General features: G+C 36.4%; 1 protein-coding gene across 18 annotated transcripts in view; it reads right to left on the reverse strand.

The window, feature by feature from the left end:
* Positions 1-26,426, reverse strand: part of CADPS2 (calcium dependent secretion activator 2) — a 252,497-nt gene that overhangs the window by 49,599 nt on the left and 176,472 nt on the right. For 7 of the 18 annotated variants that reach the window (XM_026868436.1, XM_026868433.1, XM_026868431.1 and 4 more), the window contains 5 exons: positions 18,251-18,354; positions 16,681-16,689; positions 14,529-14,685; positions 5,628-5,769; positions 5,379-5,498 (listed from right to left, as the gene is read on the reverse strand). In XM_026868436.1, coding sequence (XP_026724237.1) covers positions 5,379-5,498; positions 5,628-5,769; positions 14,529-14,685; positions 16,681-16,689; positions 18,251-18,354 — 532 coding nt within the window. The remainder of the gene's footprint in view (positions 1-5,378; positions 5,499-5,627; positions 5,770-14,528; positions 14,686-16,680; positions 16,690-18,250; positions 18,355-26,426) is intronic. The other 11 variants (XM_026868446.1, XM_026868444.1, XM_026868441.1 and 8 more) reach the window with 3 other exon arrangements.

Below are 26,426 nucleotides of genomic sequence, written 5' to 3' on the forward strand. Positions count from 1 at the left end.
GTTCCTCTTAGTTCAGGAGTGAGGCAACCTGAGGATCAAGCAACTAAAACATATTTCTTGTCTTTTCTTCTGCATGTTAGTATTTTTGGAGAAAAGAAATTTGCCCCTCTATATAAATTTGTCTTCCAGAACACCAAATAGGAACTAGCTGTATTCCAAACTCCTTAATCCACAGAAAGTGGATCAGCTGTACTTCACTACACCATTAGCCCTATGGATATACTTTTAAACAACCACTCTTAAAAATACAGATCATAGCCTCCTACCACTATGACAGGAACATATCACAGAATCACAGACTCGTCTAGGTTGGAAAAAACCTTGAAGATCATCCAGTCCAACCATTAACCTAACACGGACAGTTCCCAACTACACCATATCCCTCAGCGCTATGTCAACCCGACTCTTAAACACCTCCAGGGATGGGGACTCCACCACCGCCCTGGGCAGCCCATTCCAACACCTAACAACCCGTTCTGTGAAGTAATGCTTCCTAATATCCAGTCCAAACCTTCCCTGGTGCAACTCATCCCCAGCTCTCTGCACCCTCCTTTCAGGGAGCTGTAGAGGGCGATGAGGTCTCCCCTCAGCCTCCTCTTCTCCAGACTAAACACCCCCAGTTCCCTCAGCCGCTCCCCGTACGACCTGTGCTCCAGACCCTGCACCAGCTCCGTTGCCCTTCTCTGGACACGCTCGAGTCATTCAATGTCCTTTTTGTAGTGAGGGGCCCAAAACTGAACACAGGAATCGAGGGGCGGCCTCACCAGTGCCGAGTACAGGGGTCAGATCCCTTCCCTGTCCCTGCTGGCCACGCTATTGCTGACGCAAGCCAGGATGCCATTGGCCTTCTTGGCCCCCTGGGCACACTGCTGGCTCCTGTTCAGCCAGCTGTCAATCAACCCCCCCCCCAGGTCCCTCTCTGACTGGCAGCTCTCCAGCCACTCCTCCCCAAGCCTGTAGCGCTGCTGGGGGTTGTTGTGGCCCAAGGGCAGCCCCCGGCAATTGGCCTTATGGAAACTCCCCCAGTTGGCCTCAGCCCATGGCTCCAGCCTGTCCAGGTCTCTCTGCAGAGCCTCCCTACCCTCGAGCAGATCAACACTCCCACCCAACTGGGTGTCAGCTGCAAACTGACTGAGGGTGCACTCGATCCCCTCGTCTAGATCATCAAGAAAGATGTTAAACAGGAGTGGCCCCAAAACCCAGCCCTGGGGGACACCACTCGTGACCGGCCGCCAGCTGGATTTAACTCCATTCACCGCAACTCTTTGGGCCCGGCCATCCAGACAGTTTTTTACCCAGAGAAGTGTGTGCCCATCCATGCCAAAGCAGTCAGTTTTGAAGCACTAGAGATACAACTCCCCCAAAAAGTGCTGAAATACAGTCTCATGACTTATTCAGCATGTACAAACACACAGTGAAGTCTTGCATGAGACTTCAGACACATTCAGTGCAGATCCTTTCATATCACAATCAAAAGACTGCAATTGCTCCAACTGGTTCCTCTTGTTACTCATTATAACTTAACCATAGAAGAAAAAAATAGAGCTAACACATTTTCTCTGATGTTCTGATTGGAAGACAAGACAGGACTATTCTCCAGCAAGCATGTATCTTATTCCATATTTCCCCAGCCTCGAGTTTTGCTGAACCTGATGTTCTAGATTGGCACCAGATAGTAAGAGACAACCTCAGCTCTATATCTACAATATTTTTTGTCACTGAATCTCTCATGTCTGCACTGATAATAATAATAATAATAATAATAATAATAATAATAATAATAATAATAATAATAATAATAATAATATATAAATTAAACCATAAACAATTGAATTCACCCACAAATCTAACTTAAAAAACAGCTCCAGAAGAGGCAGAGAAATTAAATCTAAAATATGAAATGGACAAGAATGCAATTTTAAGTAGTACATTTGAATTAATTAATAAATAAAGAAAAATCCCTTCATCCTGGCTGATTAGAAGCTTTTACAGAATATTTAGACTCTTTTACTCTTTAAGAATGTTGTCTTCAGCCAGATGGAACAGTAATCCACAGTGCTCTGCATGTCTAGCCAAGGTGTCCTCTGAGTTGTCCTCTCCTGAGACCAATCAAGAAAAACAGACTACTACTCATAACACTTTCCCCTTTGCATATCTTCCTTTCCAATGCCCAATAATAAAAGGTTAACCCAAAACAACTGAAAATGAAGTAACGATCCTTCTAAGTGCTGTTATAAAGTGTACATTTATTGCTCCAAAAGATGTGATCAAGAAAAAAAAAAGCACCAGTTAAATAAAAAATATACACAATCTTCTCTAGTAATGTTTAAAAGAATTGAAGAAACTTTTAAGTGAAAGAAGGGAAAATCTATTTTCACCAATAAAGCACACAAAGAAATGCCTGTGAATATATTTTCACCTCTTCTCAGCAAAAGTTCTTAGGTAGGCATGTAACAGCTCTGTTGAATATGAATGGACTTAAACATGAACATAAGAGCCTGAACAGTAATATTAGTAAATCTTGGAGAATATGAAATCTCTTCTTATTGGAGAAAAAATAGACACAGGACTTGGCTTTTTCAATAAACATTGAACTATAACTCAGCTGGCTCACAGATCACTTCTCATTTCCTTTGGCTGTAGATTTGTCACTATGTCATTCAATCTGGTAATGATTAATTGGCCAGAATCATCACTTTCAAAGAGGAAAAAGTCCAGCAAAACTTAGTGATACACATAGTCATCTTCTTGTCAAAGCATCAGATGTGTGGCCCAGAGGAGGGAGCACAGTAGACTGGGAGAGGAAAACCTCTGGGAGTCAGTGGTGAGCAGGCGCCACCTGCGATGGCTGACAAAGCAGGGCCTGGGCTCCTGAATTCAGGTGCCTTTGCTGACTCCATGTATAATGCAATATGTCATTCTAGTCCATTTAAGGACCAAAAGGGAAAACTGACAGGAAACACCAGTTTTTGTTTAACAGGTATTGGAGCCTAGGTATTTGATTACTCCCCACTGGAAAATTTAACTAGAAAGAGGAAGCTTTGTTCTTCCTGAAAAGGATGGGATGGGATAAGTGGGGAGAAATAAAATGCTCCTCCTTTCTTTCATGTAATAGTGGAAGCAATCCAATTCCTCCACTGGCTACTGAGACACCATTACCAACAGGAAAGAGGAAACTCCTTAGCTTGGGAGAAGGATTAATGGCTTACAGTGCCTTCACTGTTATTTTTTTTTTTTAATCCCAATAAAGTACATGAGCATTCTGATAAGTTACTTGGCTCTTCAGTAGAATGTGGGTAGGCTGACTCATAAAATACTATCTGAATTCCAGAGTATTACAAAGGTAACAATACTACCTGCAATCTTGAATGCTAACTTATACAGATTTTATAAAATACAACTTCAAAGCTCTATGTTTAGGGAAAAAGAACATGAAGAGGTGCCTACAATGGAGCCAGCATCTTGGCAGACTTCTTGAATGCTGTGTGAGGTGGCTGAAAGGGGATGATGACCTTACAAAGGCCACACTGCAGTGGGGACACCACTCATCCCCACTTCTCTTGAGAAGCAGCAGAGCAACAGCTACTGCTGGCAAATGATTACAGCACATGTCAACATCACTGTTCACTGAATGCTTTGAAAACCTCACTGATCAGTTCAGGATGTATGCCTTTGCCATACACACCATTAGCCTTCCTACCAGAAGATGTGCAAGGGGGAATGAGCCAATGGCTGAATTTTGCTGTACTTGCACACTTTTTGACAATACAGTCTAGGAATTTATTGCTTTATCAAAACCTTAATTTAGGAAAGATCTACGACTATAATACTACAACCAGAATCCATATTTATTATATATTAATTATAAAATTAATATTCAAATTACATTAATTTTAATACATACAAGTAATTTTTGCTAGATGGGGCTGGTAGAATACAGACCACAAGAAGACCACACCTAAGATTACAACAACTCTTAACTCTGAAACCTATTCTTTTAAAAAAAAGTAACTCTTGAAAGTATGGGAATCACAGAAAACAATTTGATTAGCAGAAGACCAATTGTATTCAAAGCTGAAATGACTTGCACAAGCACATCAGGAGAAACAGAATTATTATAGTAAACACAAAAGGTAACCAAGTCAAGGATTAAGAGGAATTTTGTCAACTTTTAGGGGAATTAGCAGTAGAACAATAGTCATAATACTCAACAGACAAGTGCCAGAAGTCTGGAAGAGCACAAACTATCCTTTTTTACAAGAAGTCACATGGAAAAGATGAGGGGTAATGGGTACAAGTTACACCTTGGGAGATTCCGATTGGACACAAAATGAAAATTTTTCCCAATAAGAACAATCAGCCATTAGAATAATCTCCCCAGGGCAGTGGTGGATTCCCCAACATTGGTGACCTTTAAGATTCGGCTGGACAGAGTGCTGGGCCATCTTGTCTAGACCAGGCTTTTGCCAAGAAAGGTTGGACCAGATGATACTTGAAGTCCCTTCCAACCTGGTATTCTATGAATTCTTGCACTAATGGATCTGAGTGCTTGTTAGGAGTGTTCGATTCCATCATAAAACTTGAGAAGACAATACTTGGCTTGAAATCATATTATCAAGTTTTGCAACTTGAATGTGTGTTTTTTGAAGTCTTTCACATTCATCCTTTCCTAATATAACTTTAGCTTAAATAAGGTTCTTCTTAAGCCCTTCTCTAATGTATATGAATGTGTCCTTACACAGAAATTTTGCCTGTAACTATGGGAGTATTCCCATAGAACAGGGCATGTCTGCTCTTTTTTTATATTTTTTTTCTTTAAAGAAAAGAGCACTGAAGTGTTAGGAAGAAATAAAAAAGAAATAAATATTTTTTCAAATGGACAAAGAAATGGATGTACTTCTATTCTGGGTACTTATTAATCTTTTACTATTTTCCTGTAACACGGATATGTAATCTAATGACAGTATTTGCAATCAATGATTTTCAGAACCAATATACAATGAGTTAATCAAACCCATGCAAAAATATGATGGGCTGCCTCACTTTACAAAACCCACTATCAGAAATAATTTTTCCAAAAGGTTCCCCACTGCTTATTAATTCAGAAGGATCATTAGGTTGTTTAGATTATTAAACACCATTCATACTATGACAGACCTTTGCCAAGTTGATTTTTTAAGTTATCAGGTTTAAGGCTGCTACATTTTAATGTACCAGAAAGCGCAACTCTCTGAGTCCATGCTTGGCTCACTCCCAGGAAACAATAATTTCCAACTAAGAGATCATAAACACCATGCAATCCAAATACAGCTGCACAGAACACTAGCAAGGCCATGCAGAGCTGACATACAGTCAGAAGGTTATTGAAGAATACACACGTGGAGTCATACAAAGAAGTCATCCAGGTTGGTGTAGTAAAATTAGGTATTTGTGGAAGATTAAGAGGCAAACTTGGAACTTTTGGAAGAGCTACATTAGGAAGACTGTTGGTGATGCTCCTGTGAAGAAATAAACAATGTAGGAATACAATAAAAAATAGAATATTTATATGACAACGGGGAAGAATACCTGATTAGACAGAAAGCTATAGGCAGGTGCCTTGTTCAGATCTTGTAGAAAGCACTTACTTGACAGGTTGCCATGACTCTTGTTCAAGACCTCTGTGAATGGACTGGGCAATTGATGATTCCATGAGATCGATGTAGCGGATGACCATGGGAACAAAAATTTCTTGCAAATGCTTATGAAACTTTCCATTGCACAAAAATGCTTTAAAGACAAACAAAACACAAATAAAAACTGTCAGGCCTTTTCCTACTTTATTTTGCAATAGGTAAAATTATCTCTTAAAATGTTTTAATACACAAAACAAGCTTGTGTAGGAAATACAGTTCATAAAAGATAAATTAAGTGCTCTGTAAGGACGCTGCAGTTTAAAAACTCTCGGTGTAATGAAAACTAGGCACATACTGAAGCTCTTTGCATCTTGCTAAATCTAATAATGTACTTTGCTGGATCTAAGCCTTAACAATTTTGTTCAATACTTAGACACCAAGACAGAACAAAAACCCACACCAAACAGTATCTGAATGTCATTCAATTATTTTTATTCTCCTTTATGCTAAGAAGAACAAAGGTTACAGTAAAACATTCCAGCCTCACTAGGCTATGTGCAAAAATATAGAGGTATACAGCATTTCCTCCAGACTGCTTAATGGAAAAAGTCAATATATGACATATGAGTGTTTAGGAGAATAAGAATAGTTTACCCATCTGCTCTCTGTCCTTGGGAGCTGGCAAAGCCCTGAATCACTGCCTATACCTACATAGGATATTCAATGAGCTCTTGAATAGAAAACATGTCTTGGTATGCCTATGCCTGTCCATACATAAAAATCTCAAAGGCCAGAGCTCACCATCAGAATCCTGGCTTTTCCCATCCTGATGTGCACAAATCTCATCAAGAGCCCTATGAACAAAAGTACCCCCCAGCCAATCTGTGTTCATGCGAAACAGCCTTAACGACCAAGCTTGCCTCTCCTCTGCCTTCTCAACTGCCTTGCAAAATTTTAAAGAATGCTAACTCTATGCTTCCCTTCTGGAAGTTTGCAAATTCTCTGGTGTGATTATCTCCCACATTACAGCAATTGTTGTTTCACAACTATTTAAAAGAAGTCCGGAAAACTAGCTGCCTGAAGCACTTAGGAAAGCTGACAACATGTAACACACCTAGAGGTGTTCTCTTGCTTTTAAAAAGAAATACAGTTGATCGGTGAGCATACTATAAGCATGAACCATATTACTCAAGAAAAGTAAAGTAGATATAAGCCATAGAAAAGCACCTGCTTCACAGATGGGATTTACTGCATGAAAAACTCTATACACAATGCAAACTGAAGATGCTTAAAACCTGAAAACTAGTTTGCCACCACCACTGCTTGTTCCTGTACTCTCTGAAATATTATCTTAGCAAATCCTAAACCTTAGCACACTAATGTCCTGTCCCACCAAGGGAGTATATCAGTTTCATGTTTTGAATGTGTCTGTGTACACCCATTAATCCAGCATTATTATTAGGACCTATAAGGATAATCCCATGTGTACATGGAAATCATCCAGGCAAGCAGAACTGCAGAAAGAAATTTTCATTATTTTGGTAGCCCTTCTTTTCTCCCACACATTTTATGTTCCTTTAAATTCTCTTGTGGGTTTCTCCTCCCACCTATTTCTGCATCCAGGCTTCTAATTTGATTTGGATGGGTACCACAACTGCATTTTGAGGAGGGTTCCTCCACTTTCTAAGAAGAAAAGCCTGGATCATGGGGCTCAAAACTTTGGAAACCAACTCATAAAATTACAATCCCTCTTGTTCCGCTACTCGTACAACTCCATGTATAACATATAGAAATAATTTCTGTAACTTCCAGAAACCCCTTTGTTTTCCATTCCTGAATGATGTCCACCACAGACTCAATTTGGGAGAGATGAAAACTATTCACAAAATGTGTCATCAAGTTACAGTTCCCCATTGCTCCTTGTACTGCAAGGAAATGCTTTTATTGCAGAATGTCTGGTCACTAATATTATTTTTCTTTTTTTGAATAGAGTGATCTGAAAGCAAGAACTATTTTCTTGAAAACATCCTTGTAGATAATGGTAAATTATGTATCAATCACTTTTACCTAAGAAGGAAATACTAATGCGATCAGCCCTCTCTAGTTTTGTTCACCTGCCTCTCCCTTTTTAAGAATTTTGAAACTTTCAGCTAATTTCAACCATATTACACACAGGGGTAGAGATATCAGATACACGAATTTTCATGAAAACAGGCAGCTAGGTAGCAGGCAGAGATCATTAGGGTTTCCACTGAGAAAAAGGCAGCGACATATGCTCATCTCTTATTAAACACTTGAGAATCCACCCTTGAGAGAGCACCTATGAGTCCATTACAAACATACTCCATTATTTACACTGCTTCTAGAACTACTTGTTAACTAGCTTGTTCTGTCATAATTATTTGTATATCAGGCACTCAAAACATTGTTATTATTTCAGTGTTTATATATCTTAAAACTGCACATCTGTGACCAGCAATAATAGCAACTGAGAAAGATTTGGATATTGACACGAAGGTTTCACAGTAAACAGCTGATGAACATTGCCTTTGAGAAACAAAAGGTGTCTGTTATCAAGCTACATATCAGGCTAATTTCTTGAGGCAACTTTGAGCTTAAAGACAACAAGAATACAACTGTGTTAGTTAAATCAATATTGCTGCTTTATAGCGAATGAGCGCAGGACTGGCATTAATCTGGCAATCACGGTTACTTGAAGGGATGAGCTTGTAGTTTACTGTTTTCTGAGCACACCGCAGAAATGCTCTGCTACAAGCCCTACTCTGGGAATTACAGTAATAAAGCCTCATGGGCAGGAGGGTGATTCTTGTTATTCTGAAGTCAGAATAAAATTTAAAGAAGTCACAGGCAATAAATGCTGTTCAATTAAAAAAGCTGAATCATTCTCCTAACATCCTGACATCAGTCTTTGCAGGGAAGTGAAACTTTCCAAAATGATGCCTAGACTCTTAATATGACTGCACCTCCATGCAGATCCCTCTACGGAGGTGGGCACACACATGAGAGTGCTGTTTTGGTTCAACAAACTCAGCAAACATTCTGTTTTTTTCAAGGCTGAGGACATGGTAGGTCTGATTTATCCATCTGGAGATCTCCATCAAGGATTACTGCATGGCAGGGAAAGAACTCAAGAGCACAGGGGTAAGTGATATAGCTGAGTATCATCAGCAGACTCATGGCACTCTACCCTATGATTAGAATTGATCTTGCCAAAAGGTACCACCTGTGCATCAAAGCAGATGGGAAACAAGAGATCCTTGAGGAAATGCCACACTTCAAATCCCTCAACTACCACTTGTCTTCAAAGCTATGTAGCTTAATTCTCCATTGTCTTGTCAATATAGACACCCTGCACCCTCTTCATATGAGCCATCTCATATTCACACAAACAACAACAAAATGAAAGCCTAGGCCAGGGCAAGGTAATGCATAGACATAATTAACGGAAAATATTACAGGAACAGAAACAGTTCCCTAAGTGAAAAATTCTTGAAATACTGAAGTTGAAGATGAAAGTTATTAAATTTTTACATATTTGGTAGCTGAAATATATTAAAATATGACAAGGCCACAGATTAAAAGTACAGCCTAATAATCCAGTGCTGGAATGACGTTTCTCCTCTAATAGTATGAAAAGAATCTACTGTGCTTGTGTATAACAGAAGCTGTGGGGCTTCTTTTGCTTCTACTTATACAGGCAGAGATGAAGAGTTATCCTGGAGTCAGCATGTTATGCTGTCCTCAAGAGCTTCTGAAGAATCAAAGGAAAGGAAGAATGTCACAGGTTAACATGAGTCTTTTCCACTGACAAAATTAGCACTTTGGCAGACAGTCTATAATTATCCTGCTCTCCATAGGATTCTTGGGAAGGTATCACTTGGATTTTCTGGTATATTCTTAAATCTAAAATAATACCAGTGAATTTCAAGAAGGAAATTTCCTTAGGGCTCCTTATTCTATTCATAGCAGTTGAAAACCACCCAATAATCTGTAAAAAGAAAGTTTATATTTCCATTCATTTCCTGTTTATATTATATTCTGCCTCCACAAAGCATTTATTAATCAGTTACCTAAACTGTGGTGAAAATTGCAAGTGTGTCAGCTTATATACAAATTGCTGTATATTTTTACATACAAAGCATACTTTAAAAGTGAATTTTAGAGATGTACTATGTGGAAGCAAGCTGCAAATTTATTTCATCTTTACAAGACAGAGTGACATGAACAGCTTTTTGCACAATTTTCTTGTGCCTAAAACTCATTCACTCAAAAAGGTTATTGGATATTCTGTTAAGTGATAATGCAGCTGGAGTTAGCGCTCAATATTAGTAACCAAAACATATAGCTCTTATCTGAAGGCAGGTTATTATTTCAAAGCAGATCCTAATAGAACTGAGCAAAAATTGTAAGTCATTGATCTAAGAAAAGATGCTCACTACAACTAATGAGAAGTGTAAGTTTTGATGAGAGGTATAGGTGTGGGTATAAAGTTTGCCCTGATTACCTTAAATCCAAATTGTTTTCTATCTCCACCCAGCAGTTTAAAATAGGGACTATGATGTTACACATAAATTGTAGTACAAAAGTGGTACACAGGCTGTAACAAAGCAGGAAAGTGATGATGTTTCTGATGGTGTTTGCCACTCTGCTACCAGCAACAGCAATAGCGGAGAAAACATCAGAGAATTCCTGTTTGAAATCAATAGCCATGATAACAGCAATGGCTTTCAAGAGGCTAACACTCAACATGCTGTTATTTTTAAATCAGCTTCATCAGACTGTTTACAGGTATAGTATGACTGAGTTAGAGCAAGTACACAGACATTTCACTGAGTAATACTTGATGGAAAATGAGAATTATGAGTTAACTTTATAATACTTCTAGTTTTGACTGACTTGTGCCAATGTAGTAATGGAATAATGCAACAGTACAGCACATAGTGTCAGTAAGTGACACTTGGAAAGAAAACTTGTCAGGGAAAGGAGCAGAATACTGAATATACAATTCAAAAAACTCTAAAATAAGCCAACTATATAGACACTTCATGTAAACAGGAACATGCCTCTAAAAGATATCTCTGACACCATCTTAAATGAAGGGGAATTAATACATGTCTGTATTGAGACACTAAAAACCTGATTAATCTGAATAATTAAACAACTACAGAAAATAAATTGCCCTCTAGAGCAGGCCCCTTCATAACATAATTTATAGGCTCTGTGGACAAAAAAGTAACATGATCATTACAGAAAATAATACGCAATCCTGGGGCAACCATGTCCTCCATCCCTCTATGAACATCCAGTTCTGGAGAGATATCCGTTACTGTTATTGCTGTACAGTCTGCAAAGCTTTACACAAACATAACTGTGTATGAACAATAGAAATTTTGGAGATTATTAAAATGTATACTATAAAAGCAGCTACAGTATTTTTTTCGAGCCTTTACATTTTGAAAAATCACAACAAGTTTATCTACAATCTATTACTCATCTCCACAGTAAGTGTCTTTTTTAAAATCACTTTTTGTTATTTGCTAGCCTTGTCAGAAAAGTGGAAATATTTTATGGGATAGGAAGATCATACTTCTCCATCAATTTTTTTAAGTAGTTCTTCAGTTAGACTTAACAGGAAAGCAATCACTGATGACTCACTGATGAACTCTTAATTGTTGTGGTATAAGGTCAGAAAAAATGGAGATGCTTAAAGGGACTCAAAATGGAGTCCTTCATAATAAAATTGTGAAGCTTCAAGTAGGACTGCCCCTTCCTCCCCCCTTTTACTTCATGAAAAGTTATATGCTGTATTGCAAAATGCACTTTTTTCTCATTGTTAAATGAATATTAGCTTTGAAGTATTCTGCTTGAATCATGTACAGTATTTTGTAACCTATGTAAAATAAGACATTTGATATTATTTGAATAGCAAAGACTATGCATTTTCATTATCTCACAATCTTTCTAATATTATATTTTAGTGATATAGTTATAAAAATAGTCTTACATGTAAGTTTTCCTTAAAGCTGTAAATGTTAGGTTGTTTCTTTATTGTTAAGAGTTTGCTCATGTCAGGTTTATGTGGAAACTGACTCCTTCATCAAGGATTTAGAGCTCATTTAAAGCTCTTGAGATGGAATAACACGCAGGTGTCAGTCCTCCAAATTTCACTGAAGATTAACCTAATATGCAATATGGTGACCTAACAGTTCTTCATTTGAAAGAAATCTGAAAAGTAATCTCTGATATAGCCAGAGAGTGAGAATAACCCAGTGGGATTTCCACCTCCTCATTTCCTAATGAGTTTTTTGATAATGAGAGGTGACTTTGCCAGTCACCGTGGGCTCTATTATGGCTAATTTACTCCACTTCACTCTCCTTGTTAATTATTAACACTAGCCTTTTTATCCTCGTGAGACCCCATTGCAGTTTTTCCCTTTTTAGATTTTTTCTTTTTTTCTAAATCTATCTTTATGAAAGTGATAGTTTTCAGGAAAAGGTTTTCACTTAGGGTGAAGACAAATAATTTATTTCATTTTGGAAGACTGTAAAATTGATTATATAAGCATGGAGATCTCTTTCTAATGCTTTTAATGCACTTGCAAGGTGAAAAGGCTGTTAATTAAAGAATAAGCACTGAGGTATGTTCCACTTGGGAATCAGTTCTTGGTGGAATGGTCACTTGCCACTTGCTAACATATCCACTGATTAAAAGGTGACTAATTTCCACAGTTGCTTTCCAGTAGTTCTGGGAAAAAAGAAATGTATAATTTTCCAGATGGCTTTCACTTGCCAGAAACTGTCATTTACTTTATTTATTACCATTAGGGAATTCTTGAAATTGGTATACAGGTGTGACATTTCATACAGCAGTTGTTTCATATCCTTCAGTTAATGTTTTACAATCTGCTTTGACATGAACGTTTTCATAAAATGTCCTTCCTAAGGCTGTTTTAGACATCTAGCATTATTATCCATTTAATCTTTTAAGGAAAGAAAAATCAGTAGCCTACCAGCAACCTCTTTGCACGTGAGGACAACCCTTGTTCTATCACTTCTCTCAGGTTGGAATCAAAGCACAAAGGAACACAAATGACACAATAACGTAGTTAAAACATGCCACAAATCCTTTTTGTAAGACTACTGTAAAATGCCTCCACAGCTTTCAGAAACCAAATAACTGTTTTAAGTGCACATAACATCTCAGCTAGATACGTACTTCCTAAACTGAAAACGTAAGATGGTAGGAAAGACACCTGAATATAGGCTTCGGGTTTTTAATCTGGATTTTAGATGATTAGACATCCACTTAAAGTAATGTAGAATCCACCTTGCAGGAATCTACCTCTTATAAGATCCACATCAAGACTGAAGAATACCTACACCCTTCTGGGCAGCCCTTTAAATTGATCTTAAATTACCACCAGCATGGCAATTTGATTCTGTAGTTGCAGTTTGTTCAACAAAGAATCAAGAGGTAACATTCATGGACGTCTTAAAAACAAACTAAGGGGAACACTAGCAGAAAAAAAAATAAAATCATCAGGAATGTGGCATTTCATGTATTGCTAAATGTCAGGTTATGAAAACATAATTCATGAAAAGAGACCTCTAAAACTGGATGATAATGTTCTTCTGCTCTGTCCTAGACCACATCCAACCTGGTGCAATAACAGTGACTTTCAACAATCCTGTTTAAGCTTCAGCTTTAGTTTGTGGTCCCGTCCATTTGTCCCTTTTCCTCCATGAAGTTCATCATCCATCGTGTTACAGCGAATTGTACATTTGCTAGCTGCTCCATTTCATGATATGGTGCTGTGGCCAACAGGTGACCTATACTGTGTGACCTATCTATTTCAATAAACACTGGGCAGCTAAGGTTAACAGTAATACAAAGGTAAATAACATAAGTTGCAATATGTGTAACCTTGGAGAAAAGCTCTTGAATACTATTTTCCATTCTTTCAGTCAAGCAGTTTCCATACATGGAGCTAAAATTCTTAAAAGCTATTGAACTTTCATGGAAATAAAATTAATTTTCCAGGAAGAGTTAAAAATTAGGTAGACTTTTAATTTTAAAAGTCAAATAGAATAATTTAATAAAAACAGCATTTGGATCTTCAAAATAATTTTTTTAAAGTACGTAATTTTCTCATTTTTAAGAAATGGAATATGAGTAAACATATAAAACATAGCACAAATGTATTTTTTTCTTTATGATGACTTAAAATGTTAGCTGCAATTCAATGTTTTTAAATTAATACCTAATCGATTTTCTTTAGTGTCATTGGTTATTTCCTTAATTCCATTATTAAAATCACCCTAACACAAAACATGCCTAGGACATCATTTAACTGTTACAAAAAAACATCCACCTCTCTCTTCAAAGATGAATGAAATCAAGATAATACAGCTATCTCAAATTCTGGTCCACAACTCAAATAATGATACAACAATACACCAAGTATAAATAACACTGATTTGTTGTATGTATTTTAATCCATTCATGCTAAGCCTACAATACCTTTATAGACATAACTAGTCTGAAAGTAGTTTGCATGAAGGCTTAGGAAATATAAACTACAATTTTATTTAAGCAGTATAGATTAAATACGAAATATCAAATATATATTATATTCCTTGTACATCACTGATTTAAAACCGAGCAATTTGTGAAACTAAATGGTTAAGAGATTGCCAGAATAAGGACTGAAATGGTGCAAGGATAGAAAGAAACTGCTCAGCTTCCAAGAAATGGAGCACCAAGATATATATGATAAACACAGCCTCTGTCACTTTTATTTTGAGAATTATATTATTTAGAAACACATTTCTAAGGTGTGGGCACATTGAAAAATCTTATGCACACAATAAGTAAAAAACTTAAGATCTTACTGTCATTTCTGAGGGCATTATTCAGCAGCTGGAAAAGTGGGAAGCTGTCCCAGGAGTCCTGTGGCTGTGCCTCAAGTGCTGAATCCATATCAACAGAATACAGAGATAAAAACTTCTCTGCATGCTCAGCCAATAATTCTGGCCACCAAGCAAACGCCTGCAACCATGACAAAATAGAATTACTAAACACAAGTCATAAAGCAGAGAGGTGTTGTATCTGGCAAAATACATCTGGATATGTCATTTCATGCTGTATCTCATTTGGGGAGGATGAACAGGACGAGAAAAATGTGAAAACATTTTATAAAATCTTGCATCAAAAATGTAAGAAAACAAATAGATTACGTTGTGAAAAATTATATAATCAGGACAAAAATGTAACACAAAAAAATCAAAAAAGGAGTATAAATCCCTGCAACTCTGTGCCAGAGAGCAAAGAAAAGAATGAAGGCCTCATCCTTGAAAAGTTACTGTATGTTTCTTTTGATTTCATTCAATTCTAAGGCTATAAGAAATCAGATTAATTTGTTTTCCAAATAAATTCTTTTGAATACATTGTGAAGTCATTTGTTACTCAGAAGGGATGGCTTTTATGTGATTTTTTTTCCTTGAAGTATAAGGGCTTTTTTTCTTTTTAATAGATACAAAGTTTATTTAATTCATATTTTTGCCTTAAAGATGTTGGCTTCTCCTGAGGAAGGCATCTAGACTTCCTTCTACAAATGCTATAAATACGTCTTTAGAAATTCACTAATGTCTCTATTTAACCTAGCAACATGTTTGAATGCACAATTTTCCTTGGTAAAAAATTTAGATTCTTAGGTAATCCTAGGTTAAAAGAAGAGATCTGTGAAAAATAGTGTGTCAGCAAGTAAAGCCAACTCCACATTAAAGACTGCTTCAAATCTAGGCTTTGAAAGGTCAGTATTGAAGCTGAGTATTGGATCAGAGGAAGTTGTATGATCTTGGAGTTAAAGATGAAGGTACAGTGAGTTTATGAAATAGGATGAATATCACATGCTGCTGAGAGTGTTTTGCTCAGAGTTCATGAAAATATCTGACAGTGAGAAATACCTACACATACTAGATAAGAACATGTCTTTGCTTGCAAACTTAAGACCCTCATTTTGAATATCTTTGAATCTCTACTTTGAATATCTATTTTGCATCTTTTTGAATTACCAGCATGGGACATATGTAGCTTGATCTATGCAAGTGCTGAGTTCCCACAACTTCAAATAAAGTCATAGAAATCCTTGCTTGCATTTGTGAAACACAGGTCCTAGGTAATGTATAATTATGTACTCAGGCCTGAAAGCCATCAAATAAAGACAACTTCTGAAAAGTGGTCTACAAATATGTTTTTGCATCCTGGACTTTCTCATGACTGCCTGTAATTATTTTTGACATTGGGCAAATGGAGAAAGATGAATTGGCAAGAAATGCTGAGCATCGTCTGCTATTACTGAGAATTACTTTGTGTGTTGCAGTGTTGGGATTGAAGGATGCTGATTTGCACCACAGTGAAAAGGACTGATGAGCCTTCAAAAATTTTGGCAAGATTTTGAAATGGAGTCTTATTCCTCAAACGGGAGCTCATTAAAGGAACAGACTCCTTACCTCAGAAAATAATTAAATGCAAAGAAATAAAGAAAGAAGAAATGTATACAGTCATTGACAGGTGTCGCTTTTAGGCAAGCAAAATTCTTCTCAGAAAATATTGCCAAAAACTCAAAACAAAGCAAAACCTAAACCAGCAAAGCAGCACATTTTCTTTCCATCTTATTCCCTTTTGCCAATGACACTTTGAACCCAGACAGAAATTCTTCTGACTCTATCAAGAATTACCTATCATTGGTTAAGCAGCAAGAAAGAAGAATAGCAAAACAAAAACTACAGCTAAGATAGTTGTTCAGTCAGTACGGATAATATGAAAACAGGCTAAAGGGAATTAGAAATTGGTGACACACATTCTAAGAGAACAAACACACTGACTTAATTAAAGGAAGACTGAAATTCTAAGATTCTAGAGAGACACACAAATGTGGCCATACAACACCAGAAATCATAACAATTTATGCTATACATTCAGTGTACAGTTCCATGCTATAAACAGTGAGAAATAATGTTCAGTTCACCAGGAATCACATACCTCTCTTCCCTTTGGGAATCCCAGAAATTTGGAAGTGTTATGAATTAAAAAAACAAATAAATCTAGTATTAAAAAATGTGATATACTGTGTTAGAGATTACTGATCCTTTTTGTCAACTGCATCATCAAACACTGAACATTTACTTAAACATTATGATGTGAAGTCACGATACTTAATCTTCAGTTTTGAGTAGGTAATGTAAAATTTTGTGATCCTGTTCTCATATATATATTTTAATACTGAAATTCTGCATGCTGTATAAATTTCAGTAAAATTGAACATTTATTACATGAAAGAAGAAAGGGGAAATAAAATTATCTTTATTCTTTTCAATCTGTCTTAGATTAGACTGAAAACTTTTGCTGAACTGATTTTTCTGAAGGCATGTGCAATATATTTACCCTTCCGAAAAATACCACATCTCTGACTGCAAATAAGTAGTAATCTTTGAACAAAGATGTTTAATCATACATATATGATTTTATCTGATTCTTCTGTGTTCTCTTCCACAGAAGTCTTAATATTCTCACAGTAATGCAGGTCCGCAAAAGACAAAGACAACAATATATACATTTTATGAGTAATCATTACAGAGTAACAGAGTGGCAACAATAGTGTAGAATATGACCTCCAGGGAATTAATTTCAAATCATCAAAACAGCTGTTTCTTCAGTATAAGATAAAACATCTATAACAAGTTCACACATGACAGATGTAAGCTAAAAACTAGATTCCATAGTGTGATATAAAACCAGATGTTTTGAATGACCATACTTATAACTATATATACTAAACCATGTTTATCTCTTTACATATTTTCCCAAAAAATATTTATTGAGTTTTCTGAGAACACTTTAAAAACAATTTCCTGAACCTTCAAAAACTGTATTCATTAATTAAATGTAGTAAGATATATAATTGTGTGTACCTGGTCAAGTTTATTTTTGTAATTCCTTGATATAAAAAGTGCTATAATTCTAAATATTCTAAATATTATGGGTTTTGTATCATGAAGCAAAAGAGAGTAAGAAACATGAAATTCTTCTATTTTACTTCTTCTATCTTATAATGCCATTTAAAATAGTGCAAGTTTAAAAGCAGTACTTTTCCAATCAAGAGAAGAGCAATGTGAATGTGATTATTATAGCCATCATTATATTCACATTAAAATCAAGATCTATACGGCATGATGAAAACTAGCATTCAGTTTTGTTTTCTTTCTATTTTGAATGAGAGGTGAAAAGTTGGAAGGAACAACTGTATAAGACTATGAATGTTTTCCATACCATTTCATCACCTCCAGCACAAAGATGCTTTCTGTATTTTCTGCACTTTAATTTTAATTTCTAAACCTACAGTTCAATCAAGCGAATTCAAGTAGAGTTTTATTTCACTTCACTTTTCATAAGCTTCAAGTCTCTTATTCCTCTGTAAATGTGAACTGCCTTAAACATATGTCAGAAAGTAAAGCTAAAATGTTTCTTGACAGAATTGCTTCGCATCAGGGGAGAAAAAAACCTAGGAACAAACCATTCTCTACAGCATGAAGTAATGCAGTTATGGCCTCACCTCTGAATGATGCTCTTCATTCTGCTGCAATACTTCGATACAGAGTTCCGCAAGGTGAAGAATCTCTTCCAGTTTTCTAGCAGGTGTTGCTTGGTTCATGGTCTCTATATGAATATAAAATGTAAACCAAAATTGCTTTACTTCAAATAGGATTTAACAGTAAGAGAAATAATGGCAGAAAGGAATGGGAATGGTGCACAGTTACAGTTTTCTGAAGTGTAAGAAATTTCATATGTTGGGGACAATCATTTAATAAAAGGAAATGCAGCTGAATGTCCAGATCACTAGAAAGACAAAATATTTAATTCTCACAAGAATCACTGATCATTATAAACATTATGTGAGAACTAACAGGTGCATCAGTGTATTAGATGCTCAACTTCTGCAACAAGCAAGTTCTAATTCTCTTCAAGGTCGGATATACAAAGACAGCAGACAGTAGAGACCCTTTTTGTTATTGTGCCATCAGTACAATACCGTCTTGCTAGATGACTCACTGTTGTCATCAGTAAGATTCATGCATTTTGCAGCAGTCAAAAATTCCAAATGTTTCATCTAAATAAGACATTACATTTTAAGTGTGTTTATAAATAAGAAAATTACAAAACACAGTAATTAATCAAATAACTAATTATTCAGATAATTAATTTTCTACCCGCTGTCCATCAGTGAGTGAATCTGCATTCTTTTCAGTACTAGAGTGAAAAATAGCACTATAAAATAAAGTTGTTAGAACTGATACAAACCTACTAAAAATACACATAAATGTTAGAAATGACATGAGGATCACTCAATCTACAGAGTAGACTGCAAAAATAAAGCAAACAGAGCTAAAACAAATGTAATTAAAATTCTTACAGCTCAGTTTAATTTTCAATTAGAAAAAATTTATAGGACTAGATCCCCAGAAAAGTCATGGGAGATAAGGGAAGACACCAATTGAAATGTTTTTAGAATCATAATTTAATCAGTGAAAGTAATTTCTCCAACTACATAATTTGTATCATTAGGAATAACCAGTATTTGCTATCTGAGCTTGTTTACTTAACAAAGCTCATCCCTAAGCATAAACCATGGGATGGAAATGATGTTGTATAATAGAATCATATATAAAGTATAGTCACATTAACCAGGTTTGCAGAGGACTTATGAAGCTGATAACACAAGATGAGTGAGGGTCTCAGGAATCCTATTTCCTCATTTTCTGTGCATGTTCATAAATCACATGAATAGAAAATCACACAAATGTACATCCTCATATGCAGAAAATTTTGCTGACAATTCTTTCCCACTTTCTGCATTCATCATTATATAGAACATTTGCAGATTAATTACAAAATCTACATAATTTTCTGTGTGTCAGTAAGAAAATCAAACTGCATGCACTAAATATTTTTAAAACTTAAAATTTCTGTCAGGTTAAAACAACTTTTTAGACATCTTAAAGGCAGGTGACCTTGTCTAGTTCTTCAGCACTAACACACTGATGCACAGTACCTTGATGAAATATATAGCTTTAATGCAATTTTTGAAGAAACAGTGGATTGGAACCTCCAGCAAACATCTCCTTAAAGGTGACTACAAAATCACATTGTTTTCATGCAAAAACCAAAGTAGGCAAATTAGTTACTGAAGCAACTAAAAATATTTTTTTTCAAATCTTATTAAAATAGACCACATAAGCAGACAGGTTGAAATATGATTTCTAAAACCACAATCTAACTCAAGACATAATTATTGTATGAACATGTACCAAGCACAAAACAAACTCCAGAACACAAAACTACATTCACAATCTCAAGATCATGGTTATTAATACTGTATTAAATTTGCAAATTTGATACTGTAGAACAATTACATGAATATAACCACAACTATATTAATGTATTATGTCAAATAAAATTAGAAAGAGTTGACCCAGCCCCTATTATTTAGGTTATAGTATAAAGACTACTGTTGGATTCAGACTTAAACAGTGACTTCTATGCTTATCCTGGACTGAAACTACTGATTCCTCTAGTGGTGTGTCCTCCCCTCCCTGAACAGACAGCAAGTACTATTCATACAGCTGATACATCACTACCAGTATCACTGATGTTAATGAGCCTTAGGAATAAACAAGTGATATTAATATAGAGTATGACTGGCATATCTGATTTCAGCAAAAACAACTCATTTTATTACAAATTCAGCCTGATCTTCATAGACCTTGCCACTAACCAAGTAAACAAAACCATTACTTTAATAATTGCATCCATTCCTAATGAAACCAAATAAGTTGAAAACGATTCAAAAAATATATCCTAGAAGGGCTCCTAAAATTAGTAAGAAAATAATTCTAATCATTGTATTGAATCTGATGTTGCATTTTTGCATTGAAGTAAGTTCATTTATTATACACCTGGAATAAGCCTAAAATTGTCTATTGAACAGACATCACTATCCATAGGGAGACCAGGAGAAGGACCATAGATTTACTAGCTAACTGTGCGATTATCCTGAACCACCTCTGTAACGAGATCATGACAAAGAGAAACATGGTCTCAGGGAACTAGTAATTCCATTGGGCAAAGCACCGAGGAAATGTAGTTCTTGTCATCTATGTTGAAGTGATGAACTTTGATCAGAAATGTCATTGAAAGGTTAAGAATTCTGAATTTCAATCAGAAATGGCATTGAATGGAGAGTCCAGGAGGGTTTTTTTGTGTGTATTTGTTTGTTTAAAAGGCATAATAAATGTAATAAAATGAAACATGAAAGAGGGGATCAGAAGTGTTCCCACGCAGGCAATGTGGGAATACAGTGTTCCCACAGTGGGATAAATTGGGAAGGAGAAGACCTACTTATGATCAAGGATGATGCTGGTATAAATCAGTCATGATAAATTATTTAAGCCAGAAATTGTGAGGATTTCAGACATTATGGGACTAATGTTCAGTAATAGTTTTTTCAATAGGATTAGTGTGTCTAGGAGGAAAAAGAGGATGACAACTGTACATTTCCCTTTGAAGTCATTATCGCAAGTTTCTGAATGACGTTTCATGGCAGGAATGACTAAAAATGTGGGACAGATTAGGCTCAATGACTTGTTTCAAGTTTGCATGAAATTCCCCATGCTTTTTACTATTTACTAATTTACTCTGAAACTATTTATTACTTGCTAAAACCATGAAAATTACCGTTGATGTTTCATACAGATTTTGACAACATTTTAAAAACCATTATTTTCTTAGAGATTTATTGATAAGAGAAGGTGATGGTGAATTGCACTCACTCTGCATCCTTGGACAAATCTCTAATATTGTTGTTGTTTACAGAGTCACAGAATAAATCAGTATATGCAATTTCAATTGGATGGTATGTGCTTCCCTACATTTTGCTTAGAGTCTAAAGCTTCCTTTTCCAACTGTAAGTTACCACACCAGTTAGCCTTTTTGCTCTGTATCTAAAGACCTTTCACTTTCCAGATCTAGTGAATATGTGTTATGGATAACCACCATTTACATGGGTGTATAAACAAGGGGCTATGATGTAATTTGACAGAAAATGAACTAAATATTAACTTTTTTAACCAAACAAGTAGTATATTTGAAATATGAGTATTAATAAACTGTTATGTGGAAGTTTTAGAACCTCCAAAACATCCAAGCAAAATACTGTGTGTGTCTTTATAAGCATAAAAAAATTACAGGAATGGAAATCAGTGCTGTCAGTTTTCATTATATTCATGATGTCCTTCTCCCTACAATTACTAAGGGTTGTTAAGATGTGTTTACACTGCTCAAACTAACATGTTGCAGCAGGAGTTGAGTCAGTAAATATGCTGCTTGACATCTTTTAGAAAATAAACAGAAAAAGCCATCAATCATCTGGTTTCAGCTTCACATTCTGTTGAAATGAAAAAGCAAACGAGGCTTTGCAAATAATGGATGATTTCTTAAGTATGCATTATCAGTGAGTCACAGAGGTACCAAGAAAATATTGTTAAATGAACTAAGTTAACTAAAATGCTACTGAGATGGCAATTGCTTCATGGACTGATAGCACCTAGGGCCACAGGGGACTGTCAGATCATTCAGTCTGACCTCCTGTGTCACACAGGTCAGAGAACTTCTCCTTGTTCCTCATTTCTTGAGCCCATCAGGATGTCTAAAACCTAACAACAGTATGTCTAAAACATAACTTTAAGCTTGCTTTCCAGAAGAGAGTTTATCCTTGAAGACAAATGTACAATTAACTTACTTTCTTTTTCTCCCCAGCATGTAAGCTGTTAAACGTGTGTGTTTAATTTCTCATTGGCATTTGCTGAGCACAGGAATTTGCTGATTAAGGAGGTGATTCTCCTCCTCAGGTATGAGTACAGTGCAGCTAACAGGTACCTGTCTCTGGCCTGACAGTCTCCCCACTGTGGCACAGCATACATATATCCCTTACTAGTTTTCCCTGTCCAGTATTTCATGCTTCCTCCTTTTCTTCAAACAAGGGTATCCAGACCAAGACACTCAGAAGAGCCAACCTGTCTCCAGACCAGAGTCTCCCACAAACCAATAGCAGGGATATTGGAAAAAAGGCAAGTATGCTGAGAGACACACACCCCCCCCCCAGGTTCACAGTCCCAGTGGGATTACAGTTACCTTCACATCCAGACACCTAGATGTGACTGGAGACTTCTGTGGTGATGCTGCAGTTTAGGATTTGGTTCAGTTCATTTTATGCCAAATTGCAACAGGACATCCAGTTTGCATGTTGATCCTTCATGTAAAACAATTGGCATTTGTTTTAACTTTCATCAGCACTGTTGCTTTGGTTGCTGGCAGCGCTCAGCTGTTGTGCTACCTAACATTAATGCTACCAGCACTAAAGCCTGAAGAAAGTGCAAGATGTCTACTACTAAGTGGAGGTGTCTGACTGTCAGCTAATTCATTTCTATGCATGTGCCAGCATTAAGCCCACAGGAGGGCAGATAATGTGATGACTGCTGGCTGTCAAATTCCTTCCAGGATGTGCACAGCAGTGCACAGCCTGAGCAAGGTTTGGAGTTTCTGAAATAATATTGTCTGTTTGGATATTGTACAGTGAGACCTAAATCTTACGTACTTCTCAAATCCAGCTGTAGTGCATGGAGCCTAAATGAGCTGCCTTTTATTCTATACCAGCTCTCTTGTCAAGGCATCTGACTGATTCACTCCAAATAGGAGCTGAGAGTGAACTCATACTGATGAAGAGGGGATGATAGGGAAGCCTTGCAGTAAAGCAGGCCATATCATAATTTGAGCTGTATGGAGCCAACTCTGCTCCAGTAGGGCCCATTAATTCAGATTGACATGTAAAACCAGAAAGATTGCTTCTAGACTTGTATCAAAAGCAGTACAAACATCAATAAACTGGAATGAATATGTCAACAGACCTGAACTGACCCTGAAGAGTTAATCTGCAACTGGGATAATCCACCTACAGATAATTTTGATTTGCCTGTGGTGGATTTTTCTTGCAAATACTCACAGAATTAATTCTGCGTGAAAAAGTCTGGGAGGACATCCTATATTCTTCTGATTAAAAAAAAAAATAATCTTGCCTTATATAAATAATGGAATTTAGTTTTAATTATGAAGTGAAAGTAGTCTTTCCATAATTTCATTCTAAGAGTTCAGTAGCATTTTTAATTCTAGGGACAAAACCCCTTTAGAATTCATTACCATTATCACCTATATGCAGAGACACTATGAGATCTGTAGAAAGTTAAGAGTTCACATCTTCTACTCTATAACCTATCAGTTCACAATGTGGGTCACACTACAATATTTTCAGTTTTAAAAATTAATCATAGTAATCGATCAAATTACTTTTTTTGGAAAATCACAGGTTGGTTTGTTCTTTGGGGTTTTTTTTGTTTGTTTTTTTCAAAAAAGGAAATCTTGGGTCATGGAAAAAAAATCAAAATAACAAATCTGAAAACAGAAAAAACAGAAGAAAAAAGGCAGAGATGAAAAGAAGCCTCAATTTTTAATAGCACTTAGTTTATGATTGTTTGTATTCTGGTTTTGGCAACACAGATACAAGCAGTTTGTATTTTCTTCCTTTCCCTCACTTCTAATTTATCTTCAAAAGAGGAAAGAATTAATGTTCTCAGCATTTTCTGTTCCTGTGGAATAAAACTCAGAGGTAACAAACATGGCAAACTGAATGGCTCCATGAGTGAAGAGACCTGAATAACTGACATACTAGACTGATAGAAAACTGGCACTTGTAAGTGTAGACTTAGTAATAAGTGATTTCAAGAAATCTAATAATTTTAAGAGTCTTAGTTACTGAAAGATGATAACAAACCTAATGCTGCAGGTAAGGAAGAAGGAAAAGTGATGTTGACAATTATTAACTTTAAAACAAATTTTGAAGAAATCACTGAGGACATAAAATGAACAGAAAACAGAATAAAATGTAACACACATTTGCAAAGTTATGTTGCACTAGACTTGTGCAGTAGCTTTTCTTGATTGGATATTTTCTTAGAAAAGAAATTCAATAGATCTGATTTATTCTGACTTTAATAAAGCGTTTGATACCATACCTCATGGGAAAACTACCAGTTAAGATGAAGAAAATGAGGATTAAAAAAGAAACTACATGTTGGATAAAGAAGCTGTCTCAAGAGAAAGGCAGCAGATAGAGTTGAAAAAGAGCAAAGAAAAGTTTACTGAGGAATTCCTTCAAGATCCATCTTAGAGCTGAGCTTCTTTAATATTTTCAAAAATGGCTTCAGAATAAATAATAGGATAGTATTGATAACAATGTTGTAAAACACTTGCAATAGACAGCAGTGTCAAAATGCAGGAACCAGAATTGGATAATCCCAAAGAACGTGAGAGAGAAACAAAATTTAATACTTTAAGGAGGGCAATCTATTTTGACACACAAACAGCAATAAACATTTGCTATAAACTGGGAACTTGTCAGCTGGAAATGATCAAAATGCTGATGACTGAGTTGAATTAACTTTTCAATGAATGGCTGAGTGCCACAAGTATGATACAGACGTCAAAAGACAAGTATTCCATGAATATATTAGATTAAGCATTGCTGGTAGAATAGTACTACAGGAATGACTGCACAGTTCTTGTCACCAATGTTTAAGAAGGTCGAAATCAAACTTCAATAGAGCTTCTAGAATGATAAAAATGAAGAAGAGGAGGCTAAAACTCTGAGACAAGGTGATGAAAGCCTAAGTCGCGTAAGTATAAGACAATTGGCTAAAAATGTATCATAGTGCTAGGAGGAATTGGAGATGATGAAATGCTAATGAAGGAGGGAACTATCCTCCCTTCATTAGGGATATAGGACCAGGTTAGTATGCTAAAAACTAGGACCTAATTTGACTGTAGGGTGATTCCTACACGTTTAGAGCAAACAGGACTTGAAATGGCCTTCAATGGGTGAAGCACAGAGTGGAAAAGGCAAAGAGCAGTGACAAAGACTGACTCAGCCCAGATGTTAAGAGATGATGTGGGGGATGGATGAAGAAGAATACTGCAGAACTCAACAGATCAACTTGTGGCTCCAAGATTGGTGTTACCATCAGGGCTTTGGATTTTTCAATCATGGGTGGGTATACAGGCCACCAGATCTTTTGGCATCAGATGGGATGCACCTGTCCCAGAGGGGGAAGAGGATCTTGGGGCAGGAGTTTGCTGGGCTCACTGAGAGAGCTTTGAACTAGATTTGAAGGGGGAAGGGGACAAAACATTGGCCCATCTGAAGTGCATGTATACCAATGCGCACAGCATGGGTAACAAACAAGAGGAGCTTGAAGCTGTGATGAAACAGGAAAACTATGATGTAGTGGCTATTACAGAAATATGGTGGGATGTCTCCCATGACTGGAGTGTGCCAATTGATGGTACAAGCTCTTTAGGAGAGATAGACATGGAAGGAGAGGTGCTGTATGTCAGGGACTGCTATGATTGCTTTGAGCACAAGTACAGTGAAGACAGGGTGGAGTGTCTTTGTGTTAGAATCAGGGGGAAGGCCAACAGGGCCAGGAATGAGAAGTGGATGAAATATTCTATAGGTACTTAGAAGAAATCTCATGATCACTTGCCCTTGTTCTTGTGGGAGACTAACTTTCTGAACATCTGCTGGAAATACAACACAGTGTGGGACCAGTCCCAGAGATTCCTGG

The sequence above is a fragment of the Athene cunicularia genome (assembly GCF_003259725.1).
Source record: "Athene cunicularia isolate RWA chromosome 1 unlocalized genomic scaffold, athCun1 chr1_part2, whole genome shotgun sequence".
In the NCBI taxonomy this organism is placed as follows: domain Eukaryota; kingdom Metazoa; phylum Chordata; class Aves; order Strigiformes; family Strigidae; genus Athene; species Athene cunicularia.